General features: G+C 38.3%; 1 protein-coding gene across 2 annotated transcripts in view; it reads left to right on the top strand.

Moving 5' to 3' along the window:
* Positions 1-4,092: 4,092 nt before the first annotated feature.
* Positions 4,093-14,553, top strand: part of LOC126478153 (density-regulated protein homolog) — a 54,667-nt gene continuing 44,206 nt past the window's right edge. The window contains exons 1-2 of one of the 2 annotated variants that reach the window (XM_050103678.1): positions 4,093-4,216; positions 4,294-4,445. In XM_050103678.1, coding sequence (XP_049959635.1) covers positions 4,344-4,445 — 102 coding nt within the window. In that variant the 5' untranslated portion in view covers positions 4,093-4,216; positions 4,294-4,343. The remainder of the gene's footprint in view (positions 4,217-4,293; positions 4,446-14,553) is intronic. The other variant, XM_050103677.1, reaches the window with a different exon arrangement.

Raw genomic sequence — 14,553 nt, forward strand, 5'->3', positions numbered from 1 at the left:
TAAATAAAATATATAGCTGCAGCTACATTTACCTAGGTAAGAAAATTCCTTATTTAAAGATATGCCAAAATTCTCTCCTCTTTGCATGCTATCTTTTGTCAAAATCTCGTTTCGTTATCTTGAACATTTTAGGAGATAAGAGGTATGTTATACATATTTCATTCACACATGTGTGCAGTAGGAACTGAACATGTTATAAAAAATCTGTTTCCTTGAGACTGGAGACAGATAGAGACCTCCTCCCAAGTCTAAAGAAAAATTTAATACATTAGCTAAATTTCATACACAGCAACATATGGTGTAATATGCACCAAATACAAAATCATTGCATGCCATATTTTTCATTACAAACTTTTCGAAATTGGCGCAGTGTCTTCTTCAAATGCGAATCTCACTTTAAATATGACCATTAAGGAGATGATGAGCATTTCGGTATGAAGCTAAAATATAGAGCTACATGTAACGTAAAAATGAATTTTTTCGTGAATAGTTGCTGTAAAATCGTTTGAGAAAGATTGCAGGATTTACTCCTTGATTCTATGAGCACAATGCTTCACCAACCAGTGCACTGAATGCAGGCAAATAAAGACGATGCCACTGGTTGCCATAACGTGCTACCTCATCAGATAACAAGGTTATATTTTCTGTACAGGTTCAAGTCGCCCCACACTGATTTCCCTTTTGTAAGGAACCTGTTTTATTTCTTTGTGCACCCTGATTCTAAATGCTGAACCTGGACATGAGACATGATGGTAATTTAGCTACGCAATACTGGCCATCACAGCACCATTACATCATGTCACTGTCATGTCAAGATGTATTCACACTGTAAAGTCAATTCAGGTGATGTGATCTCAACTTGCATGTCTGTCCTCAACTATTTTCTCAGTGTAATTTCGGTCCTTGCAAGATGCTTTACAGCTACTTTTACACGGGAAGTGGACATACGCAGCACGATAGCTTATATAGTGGCTGCTGGAGTCCACATTTGTACGAAAATGACATTTATCTGGCTGATACAGTCTGGAGCTTGCGGGGATAGCTTTTATATGGAAGGAAGAAGACAGAAGTGCGAAACAATGCAAAAAATGTATGGGCCCAAATATTAGTCATTACATGGAACAGAAGGGGAATATTGCACACACTACAAAGAGCTCAAGGAAGAAAATGTACATTTTATAAAGATTTTAAAATATCGAAAGAACAGTTTTTTTTATTTGTTAAGTCAAATTGCACCCAGAATTACTGAAAGAAATGTAGTGTTACAAGCTGCCATCACATTCTGTGAAATTAGATCAAGTGCTTTATGTGTACTGGGGTTAGCTAGTGAAACCACAAAAATATTGATGATTGATGTTTACAAAACTGTTTCACATTCAATCTACAGAGCTGCTTAACAATATATAAACTTGCCACAAATACATATTTAAACAAACAACTCTAATAGATAAATTGTGTGTATTAAAAAAAGCATTTTTACAATGTTTCAGTGTCTGAAGTTTTCAGTCCATTTCGTTATAAAACATTACAAAACCTAATGAAATTAATTCCACTTACAACAGTCTGATTTTACCCACACTGTTTTTGCACTTCACATTGTAGCTATATTGCATTCCATTTCATTATAAAATATTAAATATTGGTATGCATAAACATCCAATTTATGAATGTTGTTGAGGGTACATAATTTAGAAGTGCTATAAAAAATCCATTTCTGGTATTTGACAATTACAACAGATATGTGAGAAGGTTTAAGGTATTTGGGAATCAAGCCTCAAACATTCTTTATTTGTTCCACAATACTTCTTTTCTAACTGAGTTTGATTACCTCATATCGCTTATGTCGTACAATTCAGACTGCTGCCTCACTGCTTCGATTAATCTTTCACCATTCATTGGCAAATTATAAATTTCAATAAAAGAAATAACGAAATACAGCAATATCCAACAAATAACGAAAATAACCAATAATAAAAACTTAGAATAACTACTGATATGAACCACAAAAAGCACCTCAAAAATAAATATGGAGAATGAGCGCACAGCTATGTATTGAGAGTAAAGGGGGTCACAAGATCAACAATAGATGATGATGTCAGGCATAAAAACTTTTTTTCCAGGAAACCTTGATGTGCCATGACTGTGTCGTCTACCACATCATGACATGTCAAGTCAGTTCAAGTTGCATGATCTCAACAAGTATGGCTGTCCTCAGTTTTTTTTTTCGCAGAAAGACGATTTTCAACTGTTTTTATGCACAAAGTGTTGGAACAGAACATGGTAGATCATCTATATGTGAATGCTGGAGTCCATATTTGTGCGAAAATGACGATTATTGGACTCAAATTGTTTGCAGCTTGTAGGGACAGCTTGTATATTAGAGAAGGAAGGCAGAAAAAAACAAAAAAATAGTGTGATGCCCAAAAAAGTTATAACATGGTACAAAAACGGAATTTCACACATTATACAAGGATTTTGAGGAAAAGGAATCCGTATTTTATATTTTGAAAGTCAAAGCATCAGTTTCTTTATTTCTTATCTCAAATTGCACTCAGAATTACTAAAAGGAATTACAAGCTGTCATCGGCGTGTTTAAGGTTCAGTTAAGTTGCTTGTGCAGTGCAAATATTTGTGCAATATTCATATTTCCGTCGATACTTTTCCCTTTAAGATTCAAAGGTTTCCCTACAGGTGTTTTTGGCTTTTAATAATTCAGGTGCCTTATTTGTGCTGGAGTTAGTTAGTGAAACTACATAAATGATGCTTGCAAAACTGTTTCATACACAATCCAGAAAGCTACTTAACAATAAATTAGGCCATCACAAATACATATTTAAACAAAGAACATGCAGTGTATGAAGGTTTCTGTCCATTTCTTTAAGAAACACTAGAAATTCATGACAACATTAAAGCAATTCCACCTACAAATTAATCTGATTCTCCCCACTTTATGTTGTAGCCATATTGCAATCCATTTCATTGTAAAATTTTAAATATGGTACACCATGCCCCTTTTAGTAATTCTGAATACAATTAATCTACCAAATGAAAAACCTTGAAAAAACTTTGAAAAAGTGAGCGTTTGGCGTCATTGGCCGGGAGGTCCTTTGTGGGGCAGGTCAGGCTGCCGTAGTGCAGGTCTTATTACATTCGACGCTACATTGGGCGACTTGAGCCCCAGATGGGGATGTCATGATGATGAAGACAACACAACACCCAGGCGGGAATCAAACCCAGGCTCATAGGACGGCAATCCGTCAGCTATCAGGGCAGACTTTCTAAAGTATGAAGTTCAGTTTCCTCTTCTTCGAGCTCCTTGTATAGTGTATCGGTACTTTCTTCCTGAAGAAATCTTAAAGGTGCCATGACATGACGTGACGGATACGACGGCCACTGCAGAAATCCGCTTTATGAATGTAGTACAGGGCAAGTAATTTAGTACATGCAAGTCGTACATTTCAGACTACTACATCACTGTTTGAATTAATATTTCGTCATTTATTAGAAATGCGTGGACGCCACCATTTGAAATACATTGCAGAATGTTTTGACGGGACAATACGTGACGTGACGGCCAGTGTGAGTTGACCTTTACCTGATATTCCGGAGAGTACTTTAAATTCCGCGAGAATCCCGCCGAAAACTGGACGGGTGGCAATGCTAGCTAGAGATGTAATTTCCAAAATTGATGTGAAGTGAAAATAACGCCAATGTGTGCAAAAAGCCAAAAAACTATCAAGTGCATGTGTACAACGAAGTTTCTGTCGACTTCAGCGCCCGCTAACAAAGAAGGAAAAAAGGACATGTGAACAACAGATAGAAACACCAATGACCGCAAAACATGCTTTGTAAATAAAAGAGAAACCCGTGTGGTGTATAATTCTCTTTAATTAATTCCAGTAAGGTTAAGACAGAGAAACTAATAATAAATGATAATAATGAAAATTGCGTGCAAGTTTACGTATTTGTTTGAAAATTTATTCATGTGAGCAGGAAAATTTTACTAACTGCATGGAAAACATGCTTGAAAGCTAACAAAGACTTCAGGCTGTGGAATTCTTTCAAAATCTTTTCCTATTCTGCAGTCTGCATCGGAGCAGAAGCCAACTGTAATGTCTTTTTCCACAATCTGTTTGGGCTTTTGTTAAATTCGATTTTATGTGTCGATGTTTCGATGGTCCATATCGACAGGACTGCTTGAAATCTACCGGGTAAGGTAAAGTACACGTTTTGCTTGTTATCGATATGTATAGGTTTGTGATCGTTTTATCTAAAGATTTTTTTTATTTTCAGACTGAAATGCAACTTTTAAACTAGGCTTCTGTGCACAACCTAATCAAAATATGAGTGAGAACGAAACGATTAGCCTTCCTGTGGGCCCACAACCGGACGTCACGTACCCTATACGAGTACTTTATTGTGGGAATTGCTCGTTGCCTATTGAGGTACGTATTGGTAAAATAGAAATTACTATCGACAACAGTAGAAACAAAATTTCTAGTAGCGCAGGAAATTTTCTGCCAGTTATATAGAGGGTATGGCGATTTCTGCGGTACATATCAGCGAAAAACAATCATTTTATTTCCTTCCTTGACTACCTTAAGAATTGATGCATTTGAGCGAGATCGGGAGAAAATAAGCTTTGTTTTCCCACACACAGTCGTGTTTACTAGAACACAGCATAGAATTAGACGGACGTGGGAATTTAATGCATCCGTGGGACAGTGACAAAAATCGTTAAATCGGATGTGTTGAAGTAAATACCGAGACATACGTTTTCCAGACAGTTTTATACACGTTTGGTTCGTAATAATGTTCTGGTATTTAAGTAATATGGTGGTGTTATATGCACTTGACCTAATCGTTTTTCATGTGGGGCAGACAGTGTGGTTAATTTGAGCGCAGTTATTGCATCATAGAGCTCTCTCTAGGATGCAGAAGTGCCTTTACTTTTCATTGTCTTCCTTCACCACGTATTATTAAGTGTAATAACCTAAATATGTACTCTGTGAATGACCGGAGTTTTACAGGGGGTAGGCCTATATTTTAGGGTGTTAAACCTAAAGGTTTTCTCAGTCATAGAAAGAACATGGGAAGGTTGGCTGCTTGTCTTTTGTGCCATATTCAACGCACTTTTAACTATAAAAACTAAAAAAATCAGAAAAGCTTTCTTAGTGAACAAATATTTGTTGCATCTCATGTACATATATCACATATATGTAGAGTTCACCACTGTGTAACTCTTACCTATTTTACATAGTATGGTCTCTCTAGGATTGGTTCAGAGATATCTGAAGCATTTTCTTAGTTTCTGCCCTGAAAGTTGCTTCTCAGGTGTTCCCTTGAACTAAATTGCACTTATTTTTTGAGTACCTACCACTTAAAATTTTTTAATACTTCTCTTACTTTCTCTTGTTAGTAGTATAAGCCTCTGACCAATTGCACTCCCCTCTCTTGTAAATAGGCCTACTCAGTGTCCCTTGTCAATCTGATGTGACGTGGATCTCGTACAATTGAGAATTGTTAAAGTATGGGTCATGCAAATGACATAGTATTCTCAAATATTTGTATAACACAGACCCTGGCTGCCCTGTGGTTGAAAGATAACTTGCTTCTGTGTCTTATGTTATGCACAAATCTCTATTTCTCATCATTAGTGGCTACTTGCCAGTCTTTGGCTCAATCTATTTTGTCATGATGTAACTGGATGTCACTATTAACATTTAGCGTTTTGAATTTCATTGTATGTAATCACATCTTTTAAGTAAAACATTCTTCTTCTTCCAGAGTCATTACTGTATAGCAAAAACAGATGGTCGTATTACACTTGCTTGGACACACAAGATATTATTTCAATGCCTGTTGTAGACTCCGTCCATTATAACGAGCTGTGGTGTGTCTATTGGGAGTGTTTTTATCATTTCCTAAACCTTTTTATATATCCCATAGGAACATAATTTATGTAGAAGATGATGATAATGAACTTCTTAACTCCTAATCAGCTTGGTTTATTTTATCTGTGGTGCTGATGATATCATGTGAAGAGTGTAAGTTAAAGTTCACATGATTGATGTTTTCAGAACACATGGTTCTTTCTATGCAGAAAGTTTCTTCCCTGCTGGGACATAATGTTTGAACTCTTAAACTGTTCTAAGATTTTGCTACATGTAGATGTGAGTGGTATCTGTTGTAGTCATATGAGTCTTCTTTGTCTGTAGAGGAGTGTAACCTGTGTTCTTTTTCCAATCACTGGTAACATTTCCCTGCTAATGTGGTCTGCAGAAAATTGTTACAAAGAACAGACCTAATTCACTCAAAAATGACTTGACTGAAGCTTCATGTGTAAAGAAAAAAGTATCACAAACTAATATTAGATATAACCAAATGTGACAGTAATAAATATAAGCATTTTTAAAAGGGACTGTTACACAAAACATTGACAGCGTTTTAATTATTCTGGTAAATTAGCTTTATGCCAGGCTATTGAAAAGGTTATAAGTGATAGGTTAAAATGTCAGAAAACAATCAACAGCTGTGAACATGAATGTCCCCAGCAGGGGAACTTGCAGTGATGACCAAGACTTGTTCTCACAGATCTTGGTCTAGGCCTATTAACCTTCAACCACCACCATTAACTACAAAGTTGGATTATGGGAAACCAGTGCTACGATCAAAAGATGACTTGTGACCATCTGTCCTTGTTTCATATAAACTTAGTCAGTGAGAAACTGAATGAACTTGAACTGGTTTTAAAAGACTTGCATTGTGATATTCTGTGTCTAAATGAGCACTAGCTTAAAGAACATGAATCCAGGTTGTACACTCCTGCTGGTTTTAAATTCTTAACTGGCTATTTTAGACCAGTTATGGAAAATGGAGGAGTATCAATACTAATGAAAAGTGACCTCAAACATACAGTTAAGATTATAGATCTTAAGGATTTAGTGCATGAAGGAAAAATTAAAATTGCTGCCGTTCACTTTACCGAAAGCAAGATTGTTGTAGTATCTATGTACTGTGTCCCAAAAACTGGTGCCAAAGTTATTGTCCAGCATATAGATAATCTCTTAATGTACTTACTTAGATATAAGAATCACAAAATTTTAATATTTGGTGACATTAATATAGATGTGATTGTGCAAAATTCTAAAAGCGGATTACTGCTAGATACCCACAAATCATACAGTTAAAATTGCCTTAACTATAAGTCTACAAGGCAGAATGCCTGTCTAGATAATGTCATATCAAACATTGTCCAAGATGAGGTAGTCTTAAATGTTTTTAAACCAATGCTCTCTGACCATGACGGAATTTTCCTGAAATTAATGGCGTTCAAAGGAAATAGTGTTCAACCAGTAGAATCCTGGATATTGAGGCAGATAAATCCACCAAATGTAACAAACCTCACACAAAGACTTCAAACTATTGATTGGTGTAATGCTGTCATGGAGAATGAGTCTTTAAGTGATGTTTTTGAGTATTTCTAAGATACCATTACCATTGTCTTTAATGAATATTGCCCCCTCATCATTAAACACAATAGACTAAATGCAAGGAGAAAACAGAAAAGTAATGTAACTGACTGGTATACACCTTACTTAAACAACTTAGGAATTCTATTAAGAATTTACTATGACAATTCTTGCTCAAATAATGAATATAAACATACATATGCCAAATTAAAAAAGCTTTACAGAAAAGTTATCATTTCTGCAAAGAAAAAGCAAATTACAACTATATTTCTCAGCCCAGTACCAAATGTAAAGCAGCATGGAAAATAATTAAAGCAGAAACAGGGTTAATTGCAGAAAATTTACCTGTTTCTCGAAGTGCAGATGAAGCAAAATAATAGTTTCATAAATTCTGGGGAATTAGTTTTAACAAATTAAAGAAATTTAGAGGACAATGCAGGTAGACTTCCCAGTTTGTGGGGAAACAGACTTTCCAGTAGACCTGCCAAAATTTGGATGGAAAACTATCCTAAGTACCGGGTGATCAAAAAGTCAGTATACATTTGAAAACTGAATAAATCATGGAAAAATGTAGATAGAGAGGTAAAAATTGACACACATTCTTGGAATGACCTGGGGTTTTATTAGAACCAAAAAAATACAAATGTCAAAAAATGTCCGACAGATGGCGCTTCGTCTTATCAGAATAGCAATAATTAGCATAACAAAGTAAGACAAAGCAAAGATGATATTTACAGGAAATGCTCAATACGTCCACCATCATTCCTCAACAATAGCTGTAGTCGAGGAATATTGTTGTGAACAGCACTGTAAAGCATGTCCGGAGTTATGGTGAGGCATTGGCGTTGGATGTTGTCTTTCAGCATACCTAGAGATGTTGGTCGATCACGATACACTTGCGACTTCAGGTAATCCCAAAGCCAATAATCGCACGGACTGAGGTCTGGGGACCTGGGAGGCCAAGCATGACAAAAGTGGCAGCTGAGCACACGATCATCACCAAACGACGCGTTCACGCGTCTAGCAATATGGGGTGGAGCGCCAACCTGCATGTTGGTTCTAATAAAACCACATGTCATTCCAAGCATGTGTGTCAAAATGAGCAACTCAATGATGGAAAAAGCAGCTCAGTGGTTCCAAGAAAACAGACTGTCATTAAATAAAAACAAAACTGAACACACATCCTTTTCCCGTAGAGATATTAACAATAGACCAAATGAACCAAGACATTCAGTAAAATTGTTAGGCATATATCTAGATACAAAATTATGCCGGAATACCCACACAGAAGATCTCTGCAGTAAGTTGACAAGAGTTTTATATCTCCATAGGGAACTTAGGATTGTGTCACTAAGGAGTGCATGCTTATGGCATATTGTGCCTTTTTCCATACTCATTTGCATTATGGAATATTTCTTTGGGGAAACTCTGCCAGGGCAAAAAATGTCTTCCTCTGGCAGAAGAAAGCCATTAGATGTATTCTCGGTTTGAGCAAATTAACTTCTTGCAGGCAGTACTTTATTGAGAACAGAATATTTGAAGTCCCCAGTCTATACATACTCAAAGCACTTACGCAAGCCAAACAGAATGCCCACATGTATGAAAGCAGGTCAGATGCGCACTCATGAAACCAGGAACAGGAACTTATTAGACATTCCTTGGACATGCTGGCAAAACATTTTTAACACACTTTCACATGGCACAAGGGAGCTGCATAAAAATAAATTAAAATGGTGGTAGAGATATGGCTGAAAGAGAAAGCATTCTGTAGTACAAGTGAATTCATATTTAATAACAAAATTAAATGCTCTTTTATACAATGAAAAATATGATACTCTTTTATATAACAAAAAAAAGAATGTGATTGTGAACTAAGAAAATTGTAACTTACGAAATACAACAAAATTTGTCTGTGCAACCAGTGTAACTAATTATGGATGAGTAGAAGATATGCAATATTTATGTAATAGTATCTATGTATGTCAACATTTTGTATAATTTTTGTAACCTACTGTATAATTATGTAACAAATGACGATGCCTTATACAACACAACAGTTGTTTACAGGCAAATAAATTCCATTCAATTCAATTGTATGGAATTGAAAGTGTCTTCCGTCAGGTCCAGACTTAATGAGTTTTAGCGATCGAAGCTGCTTTTCACCACTACTACTTCAAATGTCACTCATCCTTGCTGTCATAAATATGTGAAATGAGTGTTTCATTCCTTGATTTTCCTTTGTGGAGGAACATTTGGAGACTGAATTTATCATTTCAGCTTTCCTTTTATTTTGTGTTCTTGCCTGTCTTGACACTCTTTGAACACTGATTTTTGTGCCATTGCCAACCTGTAAGAGATGTCCAGAATAACATTTTGCTGTGATTGTTACTGAATACTTCAGGCTTTCATGTGTACCCTCATTAAAAACTTTGTTTCGACACTTGTAACCTAGTAGCACATATCATGTTTCACTTTGCTGTGCTGTGTTTAGACTAGAATCAGTGACACAGTCCAACACAGGTTGTATATAAGGAAAAATGCTGAAGACAGATTCTAGGCATGAAACAAGTATGGTGGCTACATTGTGTTGTGTAGTTGCAACTTTCTCCCTCCCTCCCCCCCCCCCCCCAAAAAAAAAAATCACCTTCCACCTCTCCTCACCACCTCCCCTCACCTCCCCCCTCCCACCCACTTTTTATACTACTATGTACATACTACACCTGTTCACTATGTGTTTCAACATACAAGTATGGAGAAGACTAGCTATGGATTAACACCGCATGATAAAATGACATCTGATAGCATTGCAGGCATGTGATGCTGTAAGGAGTACATGTAAGCAGAGCAGACACAAATGGAGACTGATCGTAGTATGATACGGGCCACAAATGGGGAAATCCACTGACATAAGTAACTTTGATAAAGAGCAAGTTGTTACAGGTTGGTGTCTGAGAATAAGCATCTTGGGAAAGATAAAGCTGGTCAGGTAGCCACATGCTACTTTCATGAGCATCTAGTGGTTGAAGGTTAGTGAAACCATGAGTTGATGACACTGTGTTAGACTTCCAAGCCTCATCACAGAGAACAGAAGTCAAAGGCTTCCTCATTCTGCAAAGCAAAATAGGCTGCCTGGGTATGTAGGACTGCAGTGTGCAGTTCTGGTGCAAGCAAAAGTGTTCAAAAGTACTTCATTCACCACACAATGAACATGGTACTCAGCAGCAGACAACCCCTATATATGATCATGTGGACAAATTGACATCAGTTAAGGTAGCAATGGGCACAGCAGTAATGAGATTGGACTGCAGATTTATTGAAGCTTGTTGCCCATCAGGATTATTCATGTTTTTTGTTAGACCAGGTAATATCCTGATACTCTGTCACCCAGATTGAGGGCTGCCTTAAACATGAACCTTGCCACAAACACAGGCTAATGTGGACAATTTTGTGGTATGAGGGACAATACCACACCTATGCTTACTGTCAAAAGTATGATCATATGGTGTGTCACGTTGAATTTGTGACTGGATTGAGGACTTATTGGTAGGGGGGACTCAGCATGTTACCTTGGATGGAGAGTCATTGTCAGATACATAGAAGCATGTTTGGGTATGCCCCTGGGATGTGTGGTGGGGCCCTTGCTGTTCATGTTGTATGTTAATGACCTTGTGGACACAACAGTAAACTCACACTTTTTGCAGATGACAGTTGTCTATAGTGAAGTACTATCTGAAAGAAGGCACATAAATTTTCTGTTAGTTGTTGATAAGATTTCAGAGTGGTGCAAAGATTGAAAAATTGCTTGAAATGTTCATAAATGTGAAACTGCACACATCTCAAAATGAAAAGCATAGTATCCTTTGATTATCTTATAAATGAGTCACTTATGGAGTCAGCAAACTTGTATAAATAACTGGGTGTGACACTTTGTAGGGACATGATCACATAGGCTCATTTGTGGCTAAAGCAGGTAGTAGATTTTGGTTTTTTGGTAGAACACTGGGGAAATGCAATCATTCTACAAAGGAGATTGCTTTCATATCACTCATTTGACCCATTCTGGAAAACTGCCCAACTGTGTGATACCTGTGCCAAGTAGGACTAACAAGGGATTTTGCCCTAATAACTGGTACATTGGGAGTATCTTCTGCTGTGTACTTCAGTGATTTGCAGAGGGACCTGTGGTAGCAGTACATTATGCCATGACAGCTGTGTACTGTGTGAACATTGTTGTGGACCATCTGCATCCCTTTTGGCTTAATACCTTCCACCACGGTAACTATTCATATTACAAAACTGGAATGTCGCTGGTTTGAGGAACGTGATAGTGAACTTATATTAATGTGTTGGGTACCAAATTTGCGTTACCTGGACCCAATGGATCTTTCATGCTATCGGGTGTCAGCTCTGTGCCCTGAGATTCTTGGCCAATAATTTATAGTAATTGCCTGAACTGTCCATAGGCATATAGTAACACATACCTCTGAAAATCTGCCAAGGACTTCTCTTTGTTGTTCTGTGCCACCCAGAATTGCTACTATTATGCAGGTGGGTGTAATGGTTTGCCTCATCAGAGTATTTTTACGTTGGTTTTTGTAGGCTTGTTAGTAGCTTGTCACAAAGAAATTGCTTTAACTGACTGACTGTTTACCGAAAGACATGAATAGTGTTACACCTATTGTTGTGTGTAGCCTATAGCCATAAGATGTACAAGGATGAACACTGTCAAAGTATTTTGTAAGCATGTGTGTATGCATGTTAAGTGATTTGTGTTCTGTCAAAACATCTTATAGTGTATTCTTTGAAAACATATATGTATAGATGAGTCATTCCATGTCAAATCAACACACTTTTAAATAAAAATTTTACCTCACCTTCTTAGATTTTGCTGGAAGTTGGTATACTTATAGTGGGTGCTGAAACTTTACCTCAAACCATTCCTGAAATATGGTCATGTAAACTTTTCAAAAACTGGCCAAAAATGTGTGACCAGACTATTTTAAATTGCCCGCATCAATGCCGTCATTGGGAAGAGGCTCAATAGTGGCAATGCAGGAGAACAAGTCCCAGGCAGCCTTATTCATAGCCCATCTGCAGGGCCGCCCAGAAGAGTAAGGCTGTGGCAGTGACAGAAAGATCGGAAAGTGATCACTACCTCACAAATTGTCGTGCACACGCCATTGGACAGACGGTAAGAGGCTAGGGCTGCAGATCGAAAGGTCGATGGCTGAGTACATGCCATGCGCCACACTGCAATGTGTGAAGGCATCATCATTCAAAAGTGAAAGGTCGAGCTGGGCCAATACATGCTCAATGGTGGCGCCTTGGCCTGTTGCCACTGATCCACCCCACAGAGGGTTATGGGCGTTGAAGTCGCCCAGTAACAGAAAAGGGTGCGGCAATTGGGCTAGCAGCGCAGCCAGGACATGTTGTGGGACACCACCATCTGGTGGAAGATACAGACTGCAGACAGTTGCAGCATGTGGCTTCCACACCCGAACAGCGACAGCCTCTAAAGGTGTTTGTAGAGGGACAGACTCGCTGTGAAGGGAGTGAAGGATGTAGATGCAGACGCCACCAGATACCCTTTCATAAGCTGCCCGGTTCCTATAACAACCCCGATAGCCACGGAGGGTGGGGGTTCGCACTGCCGGAAACCAAGTTTCTTGAAGAGCAATGCAGAGGAAAGGGTGAAGGCTGAGAAGTTGTCGGAGCTCAGCTAGATGGTGGAAGAAACCGCTGCAGTTCCACTGGAGGATGACATTGTCCATGGCTGAGAAAGGCGTGAAGGGACTGGGGAGGCAGATTATGTTACTGGGTCACCTGCTGCCACCAATTGAGCACCTGTGCAAGTGATATCCATGGTGTCTGAGGGACCGGCGAGATCAAGGTCCTCAGCGGATGCCAGGATCTCCACCTCATCCTCAGACGCAGAGCTCGAAGGGTGCAGTGGGGTGGGTGCCACCCCAAGTTCTTTGGCCTTAGAGGTCTTTCTCTTGGACTTCTCTCACTGAACCTTGGGTTTCACTGGCTGGGAGGGCTTCACCAATTCAGTCTCCGGGACGGAGGAGGATCACGCAAGCCCTGTGACCAGCCACTTGTTGGCACTTATTTCAAAAGATGTACTATTATTCTGATGGTTCTGCCGCTCAGTATAAAAATAAGAAAAACTTCCTGAACCTTTGCCTTCATGAGGAAGACTTCAACATAAAAGCTGAGTGGCACTTTTCAGCCGTAGCACATGGGAAAGGGCCTTGTGATGGAGTAGGGGTTTCAGTAAAGAGACTGGCAGCTTGTGCAAGTTTGCGAAGGCCATACCAAAATCAGATCCAAACCGCACGAGATCTATTTGAGTGGGCGGTGGATAATATCACAAATGTTGATTTTGCATATTCCACTCAAGAAGACTATGCTGCTTCAGAAATATTCTTAAAATGCCGACTTGAAGAGGCATTGACAATCAATGGAACACAGCAATATCACGCTTTCATTCCCACCACTAACATCAAAATTAATAGTCAAATACTTCTCAGGTGATATGCAGAGTTGGGAGAGGGAAGTAACTACATCACCAGACAAACTGAAGTTACAAGATGTATCAGGCTATGTCACCACTGTATATGGCAGAAACTGGTGGCTTTGGTACATTTTAGAAAAAAAAACAAAGAATTTGATGAAGTGAAAATAGCTTTTCTTCATCCATGTGGACCAGCTAAGTCATTCTCTTATCCTGCACATGCAGATGTCCTGTGGGTGTCAGTTGTGGATGTTCTCACAAAAGTGAATCCATTTACCCCGACAGGGAGAACATACATTCTTAATGAAAGTGATGTAAACGAAACCCAGTAAGCTTTATTAAAATGTAATGTGTGAAGTTCCAAGACAATTTATTGGGAAACTGCTTTCAACTCAAAACTTAATTTTTGTCTCAGGTTAGTTTTAATGTATATTTTATAGAAAGTTGTTTCAAAATTATTGTTAGTACCTATTGTGTTAAATTTAGCTATGTACAGATACCTGTAGCTCAAAAACAAGCATTACGTATTTAATTTGTTTGATAGTTCCATTTCAAACATCATGA

This window comes from Schistocerca serialis, chromosome 1, assembly GCF_023864345.2.
Source record: "Schistocerca serialis cubense isolate TAMUIC-IGC-003099 chromosome 1, iqSchSeri2.2, whole genome shotgun sequence".
In the NCBI taxonomy this organism is placed as follows: Eukaryota; Metazoa; Arthropoda; class Insecta; order Orthoptera; family Acrididae; genus Schistocerca; species Schistocerca serialis.